At 39.1% G+C, this 17,387-nt stretch overlaps 1 protein-coding gene across 4 annotated transcripts in view; it reads right to left on the bottom strand.

Annotated features, from left to right (window-relative positions):
* Nucleotides 1–17,387, bottom strand: part of myo16 (myosin XVI) — a 119,706-nt gene that overhangs the window by 49,692 nt on the left and 52,627 nt on the right. For all 4 annotated transcript variants that reach the window (XM_027164642.2, XM_047815215.1, XM_027164639.2 and 1 more), the window contains exons 6-15: nt 15,939–16,063; nt 15,255–15,380; nt 12,302–12,377; nt 10,514–10,664; nt 9,575–9,725; nt 8,962–9,072; nt 6,265–6,330; nt 4,116–4,243; nt 589–694; nt 1–118 (exon numbers count right to left, since the gene is read on the bottom strand). In XM_027164642.2, the coding sequence (XP_027020443.2) occupies nt 1–118; nt 589–694; nt 4,116–4,243; nt 6,265–6,330; nt 8,962–9,072; nt 9,575–9,725; nt 10,514–10,664; nt 12,302–12,377; nt 15,255–15,380; nt 15,939–16,063 (1,158 nt within the window). The remainder of the gene's footprint in view (nt 119–588; nt 695–4,115; nt 4,244–6,264; nt 6,331–8,961; nt 9,073–9,574; nt 9,726–10,513; nt 10,665–12,301; nt 12,378–15,254; nt 15,381–15,938; nt 16,064–17,387) is intronic.

Raw genomic sequence — 17,387 nt, forward strand, 5'->3', positions numbered from 1 at the left:
CTCTGAGCAGAGTCCTTCTTTTCTCGTTGTACTGCAGGGAGAGCAGCTTAATAAAGCGACTCCCGTTAGCGTTCATAGGCGTCTTAGCATGGCCGAAAGCTTCTAGGATAGAGTTCACCTGAAAGAATAATATCAGACTGAAACCAATCTTAAACATGATTTAAAATGGACAATACTTTCAAATGAATTCTTTTACTGTTTATCAAGTATGAATTGTATGAAAAATTATATAAACTGTGACATTTGTTATGGTTTCATCATCAAATTTGTTTAACACATTGTCATTGTTAAAATTTCAAGCAAATTTCCATTCTGTACAAGTCACAACAAACATGCTGATGGACACTGGTGCAATATTTTCACCACAAGAGGTCACAAAGACACCGCTTAAGATGAAAACTCCCCAAATCTTAGAAGATAAAGCATAGATTTTATTTCATTCAGTGAATAGTTTATACTCTGCTAAAGGCTTTTAGCTTTACTGTATCTGCAGAGACCACAGAAATAGCTTGATCCTACATCATCGACTAACCTAAAATAAATCTTCAGGAAAACTCAGGACAAAAACAGAGGGACAGTAAGACTCACATGCTTCATGCGAAGTTCCAAAGCGAATCCTTTCGGACATGAACGAGTGGCGAGGTGCTTCAGGATGTGCTTACAGGCCTCAGATTTGCCAGAGCCACTCTCGCCGCTGTAAATAAAGAAGAGAGACAAAGGCGCATGATATCTGTGTAGCTGGTACAGTAATACTGATACTGAAAGTGGACATCTGATCTCAGCCGATTCCCTCGCTGTGGTACCACATCCCGCCCGTCTGCACTATACTCTGATTATTTGTCAAACGTCCTCTCTTTCTTAAATCCACACTCTGAAAACAATCTTAACAAGTGATCATATATTGATTCCATGAATTGATCTATTATTACTTCCTGTATATTTCAGCATATCCATTATTTCTTATTATCATATTACAATAAACCAGGGATGGCCAACCAGTCAGAGACCAAGAGCCACATTTTTTACTGTGTTACCGCAAAGAGCCACATCATACACATGGGCACACATGAACATCACCTTTTTCCCCCTGCCATTTTGAGAGCGAACTTGACACAAATAGTTTACTCAAATGATCTTGCTCCTACTGGGAAACTTTGAGGTATTTTCATCCCACTCACATGTGGATTTGACAAAAATACCGTATTGAACTCAAGTGAAGCGAACAAGCACATTAAAAAGACACAAATACAAACTTCGATATGAACGGGAGCCACGGGTTGGCCACCCCTGCAATAAACCAAACATAAGATTATTAAGTCAAATTCTAGGCATGTTTTCCTTATATCTAGACATATTTCAATTGTATTTATTCTTCTGGCAGATAGTTTTTCTTCTGTGTATAAAGCAATGCTTAACAGTAGCCACATACTGTGATCTGCACATAGAACAAGAACATTTAAAGCTTAAAAATATACAAATATGTCTAGAAATAGATTTGATCATCTTAGATTTGGTTTCTAAGTATACACTAATCAATTCAATTCAATTGAAATTTATTTCTATAGTGGTTTTAACAATGGGCATATATATAGTAAAGAAATGTAGTATAAAAAGAACTATAGTATAAAAAGTTTAATATTATACAAAGATGAATATACAAAGGTTCATGATTAATATTAGACTTATATTTAAATGTGTTTGTATTTATCCCTAATGAGCAAGTCTGAGATGACTGAGGTGACTGTTGCAAGGAAAAATGACCTTAGATGGAAGAAGAAGAAACCTTGAGAGGAAGCAGACTCAAAAGGGAACCTCATCCTCATTTGGGTGACACTGGAGGATGTGACTATAAATTATTATAAACAATGGAGTAGGTTATTACGAATAATGTCCTAGATCATGACTACATACAAAATGTCATTGTTTGAAGTGCATCATTTAGTGTACTATAGTTACTAGATGGCAAAGATGAGAGCAGCCTTTTCTGGGAACTTTACAGCACATGACTTTAACATTTAAAACCTCACTTCCCTGCTGTCCTGCCTACTCCTTCACCAACATGTCCTTATATATCCTGTTGACATTAGAGTCAATACAATGATGTATATACACACACATGCACATCTTGTTTGTAGAGCTGTTGCTTTAAATAGAATTCAAGATTTCATTTAACAATAACTTTTGCTGTCTCACAGCTCTAGGATCCCTGATTCGATCCCTGAGATCCAGTTATTGCCTGGGTGTCCAAAAACATGCTGGCAAGTGAAGCAGCAACTTGAAATTGCTCTTAAGTGTGAACAAGTGTGTGAACATGTACAGACATCCAGTCCAGGGAGTATTCCCTACTTTGTGCAAAGCTTTAGTGATAAATATCTGATGCACCATGACATCGACAAGGACCAGCATAAAGTGGTTACTGACGGTGAATAAATATACGTGTTAAAGCTGTAGAGACAGATATGATTTTATATAACACTCATGCGGATAAAATTCTGAGACAGATGGAGAGAAAGAGAGAGAGGGTTGTGTGTGTGTGTGTGTGGGGGGGGGGGGGTGAGCCCCAGTCCTCACAGATGGATTTTTTCATTAGTGCCTTCTACTGTTCATTTTCTGGAGGATGATGCCCCAGTTATTTCTCCTCCCTCTTCTATTTCTTTTGTGAAATGATTTCTAGGCTATATTTGAACTCAAGGGCAAAATGCACTTTGCCACCCTGTGTGTGTGTGTGTGTGTGTGTGTGTGTGTGTGTGTGTGTGTGTGTGTGTGTGTGTGTGTGTATAAGTGCACCTGCCCGTTTCTGCATGTTTGGCCCTACAATCTCTAAAGTGTAGCTAGCAGCACTGGTCTCCTCTCACCTAAGAGCCACTAGTGTACATGGGAGCACTATGTCTATGTGATGGATTACCCGTGCAGTAAGGACATTAAAACAGTTGCCAGATCCTCTCTACCTCAGCAAAATGTGCTGCCAGTGAACACAGAGCTGTGTTAAATTGCAAATAAGAATTTAATTGCAATCAAGAGTGGCCTTGGCCAAGAAGCAGACAGAGGGCAAGCCGTGGTGATGCTCCCACATGCATTAATCTCTCCATGAACGTTTAGCAGGTCCGGATTTACACGCAGTCCCCGAGAACATTAGTTTCTCTGCATGCGCCTACCACGGTCCGCTTCAGAATGGTTTTAAGCAAAAGGCAATGATTTGTCACACATGTTTTTACACGACTCATTTACATGATCAGGCATAAATCAGTCTATACACACATACATATCAAGTTGCTCCCACGGGTAAAATAAAAAAAAAATTCACGAGTTAATAATGGCAATAAAGCTGAAGCATACAAAACATTAAACTCATTATTACTTCCTCATCAGATGTACTGACGATTTTAATTTTTAACTTCAGAACTCCCAACGTGCCAGCCAGGCACAAATTTAGATACGTCTAGAACATTTTCCAGGAAACAAGAAGGTCACAAAATGTAAATAAAATACACAGATATACGCTGTCCCCCTGCATTCTCATCAAAACCTCTAAACTGTGTGTGAGTAGAACTGCTTTACTAGTTTTACTATAAAATTAGAAAATGAATCTGTTTTCGAAAGCTAATGTAAAATAATATGCATATTTTAAATGAAATATTGAAATGTAGTGAATTTAATGACTTATAAGTGACTTTAATTTTGTGATTTAACGACCTTGGATAAAATAATACAGCACACAGGTAACATGTTTCCTTTTGTTAATCTGGAAAATTATTCTGAAATTCAATCAAACACATGAATTTTGGAGGGAAAGCAGTTTGAGTATGTTACCATAAGATGGCGGTGTTCCATACAAAACTCTGTAACTTAGAAAGAAGTGTAACATGGATTCTAGTTGGATTTACTACAGCAGCGGAAAAAATGATGTGATACTTATCTGATTATCAAAGAGGATGCTTTAAACAAAAGTAGCCCATTTCAAGCATTATGAATTAATTCAGTCCTTTCTTAAGAGATAACAAAATAATTCCACACTAAACACTTGTTAACAATGATGAGGATTGGAGAAGGAAATAAAAAAGTGACTAGCCACCGGTTTAGGTGAGGGCGAGACATGTGCAGGGGTTGAGTTGTACCTTATGATGAAACACTGAGGGTGTCGCTCTTGCAACATCATGTGAAATGCTCGCTCAGCTGATGAGAAGATATGAGGAGGGAGAGAGGAACAGAGGCGACCACTGGAGCTCAGATACAACTGACTGACCTGAAAAGAGCAAGCATGCGAGAGAGAGAGAGAGAGAGAGAGAGAGAGAGAGAGAGAGAGAGAGAGAGAGAGAGAGAGAGACAGACAGAGGATTATATACATGTAAAAAATATATTTTATACGTGTGTATGTGTATGTGTGTGTGTGTGTGTGTGTGTGTGTGTGTGTGTGTGTGTGTGTGTGTGTGTGTGTGTGTACACAAACGTGAATTTTATCCCCATTAAGGAAGCTGAGATCTCATTACTCGCTTTCATGGAGACTCAGCATGCACACACTGAGGACACCAGAAGGACACATAGATAATGTAAAAAAAATAAAAGTAAAAATGTGAGAGCGCACTAGAGGGAATGAAAGAGAAAGTGCAGATTAGTTCAAGAGAGAAAAACAACTGTAAGGAGTTGTTAAATAGAGCAATTAAATGCTGAGCCCATAATAAAAAACACGGGAATAAGCCAAAACATCCCTGAGACAAAGATGTGTGCTATGAAGTTTCAGGCCAAAGTTCTTTATTACAGCAGCTAAAAGACAGCAATACAGGCTGTAAGACTGATGTGGACCAGAGACGTCGAGGTTAGCGGAAGACGTGTTGGAATACGGAAAGAAATTTAAGACGATGTAGCATCACTCTGTATTGAATAAGAGAATATCTGGTGTTACAACAGACCAGATGATGAGACATACTGCATTTCTGCCTCTGTGTGTAATACTGTACTCCAAGAGGCTCAGAAGGAGGCACTTAGGAGAAGCCATGCCTGAAATGAATGTGACACACAGGGCCATTGAGGGCAGATTCCCCGCCCTCAGACCAAGCTGGACCTTTATGCATGCTTGTGATTGTGTGTGACCAGGCCCCGTTCTAAACCTCCTAAATTAAAGTGCATAATTAAAGTGTTAAAATTAAACAGATGGCCATGCTGTCATCTTTTATTTCTCCTCTCACTGAGCAGGGTCTGATGAGCACACACTGTCTGTCAATACAGGGACAGATGCATCCACAGACGGGGCCAATTGTGTTTCTTTTATGAGGGTGAAGATGAAGAGTAAAGGTGGGTTATAAAAAAGAGAGACTGATCAGATTAAAAAAAATAATAAAGTGCGTGATACATGTCAAGTCAAGTCAAGAAGCTTTTGTTGTCATTTCAACCATATATAGCTGTGGCAGTACACAGTGAGATCAGACAACGTTTCTACATGATCATAAAACAAAGACAGAGCTATAAGGACTTAGTAAGTTAGTCCTAGCCAGAGGTGGGAGTAAGTCACACATGTGCAAGTCACAAGTAAGTCTCTGGTCATGAATGTCAAGTCAATGTCAAGATAAAAGTCTTTTTTTAATATTTGTCAAGCAAGTTTCAAGTTTCAAATTTGTGACTTAAGTCTGACTCGAGTCGAGTCCCCCATTTAACTCAAGTCCGAGTCAAGTCTCAAGTCATGAATGTCAAAGTCAAGTCGAGTCTTTGCAAGTCTCAAGTCTCAAATAAGTCTGACTCTAGTCAAGTCATATGACTCGAGTCCCCCATCTCTGGTCCTAGCCAAATAAAGTGCAACTGTGCAACCTGGTGCAAACAGTGCAGGACAAGACAAAAAGACAGTGGAAACAAAAAATACAAGACATTACACAAAAGACAATACACAAAAACAGCACCGAACCAGTGTATATACTGTATGTTCAATCAACATGCAGAGATACTGGAATGAACACATTAGTATTATAGCAGCAGTTACATGAGGTATTGTAATGTATTGTGCAAAACAGCAATCAACTGAAATGTGAAAGACAGCATGTGCAGAGAGCGAAAACAATGTGCAAACCAGCATGTAAAGCGTTTGATGGATGTATGTGAGAGTCGGAGGGCCTTGTGAAGAGGAGGGCAGTATATCACTGACAGGAAAAGTATGAATTATTAATTGTATAATCAAGGCATCTTTCTTCTTCATGCACAAAGCTTTTGATAGACTTAACATTAGTTACAGGACTGTTCAAAACAAACACTATGTAAGAGATGTGAGAAAGTACTTACAAGATTAGAGTAGATGGGCAGGTCTTTGTTGGGGTTTATGAGAAGGAGAATGTGACCGATGTAAGTCTGGAAAACAAAGAAAAATTCAGGTCATGAGAAAAATCTGAAGTAAAATAACAAAGCAAATAAACGTACAAAGCATAGAGTTCTATCAGCAATTGAATTCTGAATGGTCTACTGAACACTCAGCTTTGTGATGTCATTCAGAAGACTTGACACTTTATTTGAATGACTTTTAAAATTGTCCAAAAAGTTGTCTCAATCTCACTTAGCTCTGACTTTGAGACTCAACATTGACTTGAACGCGATCACCAAATGTTCCATATTGTGTGCAAATAACCTAGATATGTTTGACTGCTAATTTGCCTAATTTGGTCTGTTTGTGTGGTGCATAACAACAAGCTATCCAGCTGTGAATTCTTTGGGAACTATTTTCCTTGTCAGAGCACATATAAACGACATATTTTTCCCATATTGTGTCTGAAATGTCCACAATTCAATAATAATTTCTATACAGAACAGTTGTATATCAGCAGTATCACACTCGCAATCATGCTGTTGTATCGAATTTCAGCACTGCTGGGATTCTCTTCAGCTGTGATGATATTCAGTATAACAGCACTCATGCTGGTGTAATATAGGTCAATTTAATAATGTTACTATAACATTAAATCATTAGAGTCCCATTTATGAATTATATGATCAGAAATCCCATATATCCCATTTAGACATTGGGTTGGACTTGGAAATGAGAGTCGCTGACACACTGAACATGACATGAACTACTAATCGGAAGGTCATGGGTTCGAACCCCAGGTCCACCAAGCTGCCACTGCTGGGCCCCTGAGCAATGCCCTTAACCCTCAGTTGCTCAGTTGTAAGTCACTCTGGATAAGGGTGTCTGCTAAATGCCGTAAATGTAAATGAACTTGATCAAAATGTGACTGGCTTAAATCCATTATTTTGCTTGCATGATTAACAACATTGAGTAGCATGTAAGCAGACTATCTTTACCCAGATAAAAAAAATGTCTGTGGACAGAATGCTAATCTCAAATAGTAATGTTTGAGGGCACACTCTGGAGAAAACATACAAATGCACTAGATGCACAATCAAGTGGTTTCTTTATTTTACCGTGAGGTTACATTTGTAATGTAAATGGAAATGTTCTTCTTTGTTACTTCTGTTCGTTAGTAACATCCCTGTCCATGTCAACAATACTTTCTCTATACTCGTTGTACTGTGATAATGACTATCCATCATTAGGCTGCATTGCACACTAGAAAAATTGCTTCCTGTCCCCTCTCTCTCTCTCTCTCTCTCTCTCTCTCTCTCTCTCTCTCTCTCTCTCCTTCCACAGACCCAGTGCAGAGGCTTCATTAGGCTCTATACACCAGCATGAAAATAGCGGCAGCTATTAGGCATTGATTTGGCTCCAGTCATCAGCCAGCACAGTCTTCAGTCTCCCACTGAGAGTGAGCTAGTGGCCAGGCATTACCGACTGCCCGGAACCACTGATAGCAGAGCTACTCAAACAATCTGAACCATAGACAGAGGAAAAAAGTACACGGGACATTGATTTCTTGCATTAATCAAAACTCCACTGAGTCACACAGAGGATAAACTGTTTGAGAATGTGTGAAGAATTACTATATAGGCTTGCTTGTGTGTGTGTGTGTGTGTGTGTGTGTGTGTGTGTGTGTGTGTGTGTGTGTGTGTGTGTGTGTGTGTGTGTGTGTGTGTGAGAATGAGAATGAATGAGACTGTCCTGTTTAATAAAATAAGCACACACAACTTATCCATATGCTTAGTGAACCGCCGACAGCCACTATGTGTAAAAATGTACACAATAACAATAAACTATGTAACAAGTTAAAATTTACACGCAAAAAAAAAATTAAGAATTATATATTATTTATAAAAAAATAAAACAACAACAATAAGAACAACAACAATAATAATTATTATTAATAATAATAATAACAACAACAATAATAATAATTATTATTATTGTTTTTGTTATTATTATTATTATTATTATTATTATTATCATCATCATCATCATAATCATAATTTGTAGTTCTATTCTGGACAGTGGCTTCTTTTAACTTTTTAGAAGAACAAGGGCTAATAATAAACATTTAAACACTCAGTACTATGCCTATTTGTAGCTGAGTAACCCAAAAAAACACAAACAAAAAACATTATAGGAGCCTCTTAGCTTCTCTCCAGAGTGTCTGGCCAGTGCATAGAGGAGCCTAAAGGGCTGCCATGCACACACCAGGGTCTGGCAAGGCTACAGTCAAGCCTTGGCTGGGCCCAAAATCTCAAAGCAGAGTGAGAGTGTCAGTGAGTGTGTTCTAGCTGTTGGCAAGCCCACAACCATGAGGTGAAGCATACTGAGCCCAATGGTTCAGACAGAGATCAAAATGTGTGCTGAAGGCAAGCATCCAGACCTTCTTCCCTTCCAGCTATCCCAAGAGAAAGGAGGAGGGGAATTTTTCTAAAGTCATGCCCTAAGTGCAGGCCTGCACATGGGATTAGACTCAATGTGAGCTCCTTTTCTAAGAAAAGCCAGCTGAAATACACTTCAGAGCTTCAGAAAGAACGAGAAATCAATATTATATACAGGGTACAGAGGAGGCAGCTTCAAACTACTTCAGGTATTGCCTACAGAGCGTGTCTGCATGAACTTACATAGATCTGGTTGTTGCCGAAGCGTTTCTGCATCTCGTACAGAAGGCTGCTGTCCGTCAGCTCACTCAGAGAGGCCAGGTCGTCGTTTGGTGCTGGAGGCATTAACTTCACCTGATGGGAAACATCATTAGAGTAGCTTAAAACTGGAACCTACCGTATAATCACAATGTGCTTCGGCACTTCCTCTCCTCACTCTTCTAGCATTTGTTTAATCACTCTACATTCTTTTTCACACAGTTCTGTACCACTGTACGGTTTGAAACACATTCCCAAAATGTCCTGCAGCCTCTCCGGTGAGCACTGTGAGACTTATCATTTCCACCATTTCCTACAGGTCAGAGGTCTACCTCTGTGTGAGTATTAGGGTAGCCACCATGGTGTACACACAATCCACTAGATCATGACTCACCAGTTAAACTATGACACATAACACACATTTTGCAGTCCAATAGTGTAGACTAGCTCACTGCATTTATCTAAATTCCAGTCAAGTGTGTCTGGGTCTAGTTCTACTAGATACAGGACATTTGTCTTAGTCTCTGTTTGTCAAGAAGACAAATGAACTGAACAGCTGTGGATAGTGTCTGAATTCCTGTTATCTAGTTTTCTCTACCTGTTCCAGTTTGCTAGTGGTGCTGGGGTAGGGTCCATCCGGCCCGTTGTCCTGGGACGACTGACGTGCCAGTGCTCCTCCTGCGTCCCGAAACATGATGTCCTTCTCCAGCAGACTGTCCCTCTTCGAAATTGGCAATGCAATAGGTGTTCTACAGGAAATATACTGTATGTATCACATATCCATATCGATAGTTCGTGTGTATCTCCAGAGAAAAGCAAAAAGCACTGAATAAAAGCGAAAGCGAATAAGGAATTTAAAGATGAGCATCTGTACAGAACTCAGATGACCATCTGTACAGGATTATAATCAGATCACTATCACTACAGTGACCCTTATTTTTCAAAGTGTGATTGAATCTAATCTTACAGCTAAGAAATCACATTTGTTTAGTTCATCAATGCTTAAAAATGCTTTAGCAGGTAAATCATTAACATAAATACCACCAATTATATAGCAAGCAGCATAATGCTATAGTACATTATGCAGTGTAGTATAAAACGCTCACAATAGAAGCTTGTGTCATGTTCATGTAGCTAACAGTTTGTAAACGTGAATCAGAATGCACAGATGTGGATCATAATGTTGAATAATAAGCGTATGTGCATACTTTTGGTGCAGTAGAGCGCAACATAAGGACACTAGGTATACTACTAAACAGCGCTCAAAGGTTTAGTCGCCTCTCACTGCATGTTGTGAGGCAATTAGATAATCTCAGGTCAACAATAAAACATGTCTCATGCAATATGAGAGGATACTGAGGTGCATATGATTTATCAGTAATGGACTACTAAGCAGAGTTTTTTCCCCCAGAAAGCCGATTAAGCAGTTACGCTCAAATCAACTGATTAGTGTTAGTGTGTGTTCTTGATTCTGCATACGTGGTGAAGGAAGGGTTAGTGATCCCTCATGATCCCTCATCCCTCATGAAGTACATACAGTTTTTTAACCAGCATGCTGACATCCTGGTTGAGATCTTCACAGTGTTCTTCTGAATGAGGGGGTTGTAATGTTGGGTCCTTCTGTCTCTGCACCCAGAATTCCTCTGCCTTCAGTAGCCTGTCTGCTATTTGGTTCAATGCAGCGATATCTGAAATGAGAAAAAGGTTGTGTTACATGTTTGAAAATGTGATGAGGCAGACGTTTCCAAAAGGAAGAGGAAGTTCGGCTGCTAATTACGAGCACAAACAGGTTAGATTAGTCAAAATCAATGACACTTCATTTGCCACTGTCACTTCTGCTCACATCGATATTAGCTAATACAGATGCGGTAGCTATCATGACACTTTGAGCTCAATACCAAGCTGTGAAGCTTCGTTTTTCAGCCATGCTCTCAGTGGCTCTCTCAGTCTTTCATGTGGATTGACATACTGAGGTAGGTGATGAGGCCCACATTGGATCGATAAAGCTGTGCTTATAAGGCACAAAGACAATAAAATAGCCTCCATTTGATAAGCTATAAGAGGGCACAACAGGATGCTATATTGTCTTTTCTCCTCTCTCTCTCTCTCTCTCTCTCTCTCTCTCTCTCTCTCTCTCTCTCTCTCTCTCCACACAAACTCAAACCATCTTCCCCAAGGTCAAAGCTTGTTAAGCCTCCTAAACGATGCTAAGTTACAAAATCAGACTTTACTGTACCTCTGTGTATCCTTAAAATCGGGCTTGCTTAAGAAACATGCAGTTTATTAACAGTGAATGTGAGGAATGGAATAGAGGTCATGAAAACACCTCCATAATTAGTAAGGGGTATCTCAGTGGAGAAGATGTCAGACTACTGTTTAAATCCCAGGGCTGCCTTAAGCAAGGCTTTTAATTACCATTTGCTTAGATTTACAAAAGAGATAAGGATAAGGGCTTCTGCCGCAAAATGCAAAATGTAAAGTGTAAATGTTAAGAATTTGATGCCATAAATAAACTATAAAATAAACTCTGTGCACTCGTGAGGCAATACAGATTAATTTCATGAAAATCATTTCATTTTGGGCAATATTATTTTGTCAAAGTTATACAATTGAACTCACATAACTATTTATTCCTGAACTCTTTATAGACAGAACCTTACTTCCAAGTTGACACAAGATAAAGGCACTCAATCAATAAACCAATCAAACATTCAATAACTATATGATGTTTTCCAGAAGTAGAGATAATTTAAAAAAAAATTAATACCCCTGAGCTTCACAAACCCCACTGCTCTCATGTCTCTGGGTCATGTGATGCTGTAACTGTAATAAACAGTGTTGAAGAAAGGAAAGATTTTTTGACTCTCTCTCTCTCACGCACGCACGCACACGCACGCACACACCAAACACACACACGTGCACGCACTCACTCACACACACACACACACACACACACACACACACACACACACACACACACACACACACACACACACACACACACACACACACTTCTTTTATGGTCTTTCATCTTTTATGCTGTCTTTGATCCAGGACACATTTACACATTAATTCAAAGTTTATTTAATGTTGAATGAAGGTTAATTATGGGTGATTTTTATCCATCCTCAACTAAGCATAGATTTAGTTCAACAGAAATAATGCATTAGTCTTGCTGTGCTCTGTTACATTGTGTGTGTGTGTGTGTGTGTGTGTGTGTGTGTGTGTGTGTGTGTGTGTGTGTGTGTGTGTGTGTGTGTGTGTGTGAGAGAGAGAGAGAGAGAGAGAGAGAGAGAGAGAGAGAGAGAGAGAGCACATGGCCTACCTGAAGGCTTATCTTGATTGTAGTTAAGTAGAGTGGGGTCGGCTTTGTGTTTCAGCAGCTGGTTTACTATATGCATCTACAAGGAAGAGTAAACACACTCCTCACATACACACACTGGAGAGAGGTTCAAAGAGAATGCCAAAGATTGTAGAATATGTAGGTCACATCCTTGCAGCAGACTGTGTATGCTCTCAACCTTCAGACAGCTCAGAGCTTATGAGCCCATATGCAAACACACACATATTTACGTGCGCACGCACGCACACACAGTTGTGCTTTCTGAGCTTATTTATTTCCTTCAACTAATTTAAAATGAACCAAATTAAGAAATGTAGCGGTGATCTTTCATTTGCGAAAGTCAAGATTTTCCGTGCCTGAGACTTGTGTGGCTCAAAAACATTTGTGTGCATGAAGCCACTTTCTGCATTGGGGATTAGAATGAGAATTTATTATATAAAGCAGAGGCAGTTAGAAAGCTTCAACAGACTTTTCATTTCTTTTCAGCAGGCCCTTGCCTTGCATTTAAACACCTACTGCTGAGACAACACAGAGTGAAAATCGTAATATTACAAATACATATATTGATGTACACAAAAAGCGTTGTTCATTCTCTTCAAGGGTGCCAATAGTTTTGGAGTTGTCAATATATATGTGTTTCTTTACCAGATGTTTGATGCATGTGACCAAGGGGCATGAATTAGAAGAATCAGAGTTCTTCATATTAATCTTCAGTCATCAGGTGACACAAGACACAGGTTAATACACTATATGCTCAACAGTTTCTGCACACCTGGCCACCAGCCTTCTGGGAGGGTTTACCCCCGGTTTTAGAACATGGTTGTGGGTTTGTGCACATTTATCCACAACGGTATTAATGAGCCGCAGTCAGCATTCCATTTTATCCCAGAGAATTTCGGTGGGGTTGAGGTCAGGGCTGTGTGCAGGAGTACGTCCACACCAGACTTGGTAAACCAGGTCAAAATGGACCTTGCTTTGTGCACAGGAGCGTCATGATGCTGGATCGTGTTTGTGCTTAACCCTTTTGTTCCAGTGAAGGGGAATGCTATAACATTTTGAATGCTATAACACAAAAAACATCCATGTGCTTTTTTTTTGTGATGGTCAGGTGTCTACAAACTGATTTCTTCAGCAGTGAGGAATGGAGTGTCACCTAGCACCTATAAATATAACTGTCTCCCTGGTTCAGGGATTTGAACAGCAGCACTGACGCTCAGAAGAGAGAATGATGTGAAGATGAGCCGTGGGTTTGTTATTTGCCTTGTGCTCTTCTGTCAATTAAAGAAGTGAGTGAATGTTTATTCCTCCATGACTAAACACAATTAAAAATCCACAATGACCTTAACATAATGAATTTAATTAAGCAAACTATGGGGAATTAGAAGTAAGACTAAACAGTGACCAGCGATCCAGCAGTTAACATTATTTGAATAGAAGTTAATACAAAAATAGCTTTGGACTGAAGCATTGCTTGTATTTACGGTTAACGCTGCTTAATAGTAACTAATGCGGCAACTGATATCAATGAAGGAAACCTTCATAACCACAGCAGGGTTCGTTCTTTCTTCAGAAATCTGATTCATTTTCTCTAAGGGGCTTTTTACACCTGGTCACTTCATGCGTTTTCTGTAATCAGATAGATATCCGATCGTAAAAAAAAAAACAGGTGTAAATGCCCTCCGAAACGGTTTCGAGACGGATGTAAATCCGATCGCTCAAACCACTTCAGGAGGCGGTCTGGGACGCATTTCAGATGAAACTGGACAGGTGTAAATGAATGTAGTTGTTCAAGCCATATACGTCAGTATATACTCCTCCCAAACGGAAGTACGTCACTCGCAAGTGACCAAACAAATACACCAAAGCATGTTCCATTTCAATTACCCTGGAAATGAGGTAAAATATATTTGCATTTTGGGCGGGAGCAGAAAGATCCGATTGATATCCGATTCGCCAAAACGCATTTACTGTATGTGGCCTAGTGTAAATGGAAGAGTTTTAACAAATCAGATACAGTAGCTATCGGATCAGAGAAAACATATGAAGTGACCAGGTGTAAAAAGGCCCTAACACCAGGAAAGAAGGGTGTGCTGTAATTCAAATCACACATTTATATTGAATTCCTCATCATTAAATTATTGTTTAACGCTAAATGACGCTCCGATGAAGGACATGTCACTTACTGTAATCTAAGACAGATAATAAACAATATTTAAAAACAATATTAACGTTTAATATCAAGTAAATGTATTTAATTGTCGATACGTTGAAGCTTTGTGTAACTAGGTGTTTTATCAGGAGCGTGTGGACTTTTTTATATCAATTGTACGTTTTGTAACTGACAAATAATTTGTGATGGCAAACTGCTGTGGTATAAAAGGAATACAATATTCCTGGATGTGCTGTTGGGATGAGCCAAACCACACTGTGAGTATTTATCAAAGCATGCCCTGTTGTGTTTTATTGCTTAGTTAATGTTGTGTGACTGAACTTTCAATTAATTTTAGCATTAGAGATTCCAAATTAGAAAAAAAAAAAAAAAAAAAGCGTTCGTAAACTGATTTGCATTGACATTAACAGGGCTTTATTACATGGGGTGGAGGATTGTTGCATTGCGCAAATGAGCCTGCTAATTTGAAGGAGTTAGCAAGAGGGTTTCATTAAATAAGAATGCTAATCATCATATATCAAGTGGCCATGAAAAAACAGAGCGAATTTGCTTCATAACATTTCACCAGGTTTGACCTTTCCAGCTTCAGCCATGTGCACATTGATGTTTGACTTTTTAGATTGGTTTTCTGAGGTGCTTCAATTAGAAACATTTCCATTTAATAGCTAAGGCATGGAAAGGGTGGATGCATGTCACATGTTCTGGGTGGATGAAGCTGCTGGACTTTAAGTGACATCAAGACATGGTGAAAAAATATGGACTGACCTGTCCATATTTGGCAGCCAGGTGAAGTGGAGTCCAGTAGCTGTTGTCTGTGGCCTGTACATCAGCTCCGTTCTCCAATAACAGATCCACCACTTCCCTATAGCCGCTAGCACAAGCTATGTGTAGCTACACACCCACACACAAACACAGCAACACTAATCAGCACTGAAATGAGAAGGTATTTGTTCAGTAATTGCATCTCACTGAGTCTATTAAATGCTTGACAGTTATTTGGAAATGTTCTGTAATAGAGCCGCACAATGAACCATATCTTACATATCTCATTGTGCTAACCGATTCTATGCCATGTTGATATATCTATATATTTACTTATATTTAAAGTAGAATTGTGTTTATAATCAGCATTTTAATTAGTTATTTAAAAAACAAAACAAAAAAAAAACACTTTTTTCCCCAAAGTTCTTCTGTATTGTAACAGAATCGAGAAGAATCAGGTCAAATAATTATTCTTTATGGGCACGGAGAGCAGAAAAACAAAAGAACAATATGAAATATTTAAAGTTTATGAAATGTGTATTGCAAAGACTTCATTCCTATAATTTATTACACTTTCAGCAACATGGTATAATCTCATTTACAAATACAGAAACATCACCTCTTATTCACACACGCACACGCACACACACAATTTTCATTAGACAAATGAGGTGAATGTGTGTTCACCAGTGTGACTCCGTCCTCATTTCTCTGGTTGACATTGGCTCCGCTGCTGACCAGCTGTCTCACGTCTGACAGCATGACAGAGGCTCTCTGAGTCTTCATCTGGTGTATTGAGCTCACATCCACTCCTGACACACACACACACACACACACACACACACACACACACACACACACACACACACACACACACACACACACACACACACACACACACACACACACAGGGAGATCAATACACGGGTATCAAGTTTGTTCTCACATCCCACACTGATCTGATGAGGCTGTGCAGTGCTAAAGTTTTGGATGAATGTATTTCATTTTCTATGTACATGAGTGCCTGAGATATGTGTGGGAGATTCACAGTAAAACTTTAGGCCAAGTCGTTTTATAGAGGGTGTAGGCAAACAGCAGTGAGAGGATGCTTTATTGATGGTGAGTAAAAGTCTTTAGCCTACTATTTCCCTGCAGGTGAAACCATTATGGATTTCCCCTTTTCATTTTTGCTTCCACAGAACTCTGAACAAGGCCACAATGCTTATGGACTTCCTTTAGAAGAATCTCGTTCTTTCTCTCTTTTTTTTTAACATTTCCCTGTATAAAACGAACAATAATGTTTGTTTTTTCCCCGTCTTTCCATGCCTGACCAAATTGACAGAATAAGGTCAGAAGAAAAGCGATACATGAGTAAAAAATAAAGTGCAGGAAAAATCATAGTAACATAATGTCTGGACTAATAGTAGCATGGTCATATCTGAGCAGAACAGGTTATAACTGTGACTGAGTGTTTACTAAGCAAACCACAAAAAGAAAAATCTTTGTTAGATGTTTCAGGGCCAAAAGCTTGTGGACACCTGATTACACCAATATGTGGCCCTTCATTAAACTGCTGCCGCAAAGTTATAAGAACACGATTGTAGGATTTCTTTGTATGTTGTAGGATTCCAATTTCCCTTCACTGCAACTAAGGGACCTGACAATACTCTTGCGCACCAAATAAGGTCCATGAAGACATTTCTTATGAAGGGAAGAATTTAGTGAGCCTTAACCTCAATCCCACTGAACGCATTTGTGTTGGATGAACTGGAACGTTAACTGCACCCTAGGCTACCTCACTCGATATCAGTGTCTGATCTCATTAATGCTCACGTGGCTGAATCAGCAAATCCCCATAGTCATGCTCCAAAATCTAGTGCAAATCTAGTTCCTAAGAAGAGTGGACCTTATTATAACAACAAAGAGGGGATTAAATTTGGAATGAGATGTTTTAAAAGCACATAATGGAAGGAAGTGATGTTCAGGTGTCACCAAATTTTCTGCCCATATAAATGTATAAATCTGGTGCATTTTAACAGACCTGTAATCTTAACAGTATTGCATAAAAAAATGGGCAGAACTCATTTAATTTAATTACGGTTGTATTACATCTGCAGTAAATCTTGCAGAGCTACT

This window comes from Tachysurus fulvidraco, chromosome 6 (genome assembly GCF_022655615.1).
Source record: "Tachysurus fulvidraco isolate hzauxx_2018 chromosome 6, HZAU_PFXX_2.0, whole genome shotgun sequence".
NCBI classification, from domain to species: Eukaryota; Metazoa; Chordata; class Actinopteri; order Siluriformes; family Bagridae; genus Tachysurus; species Tachysurus fulvidraco.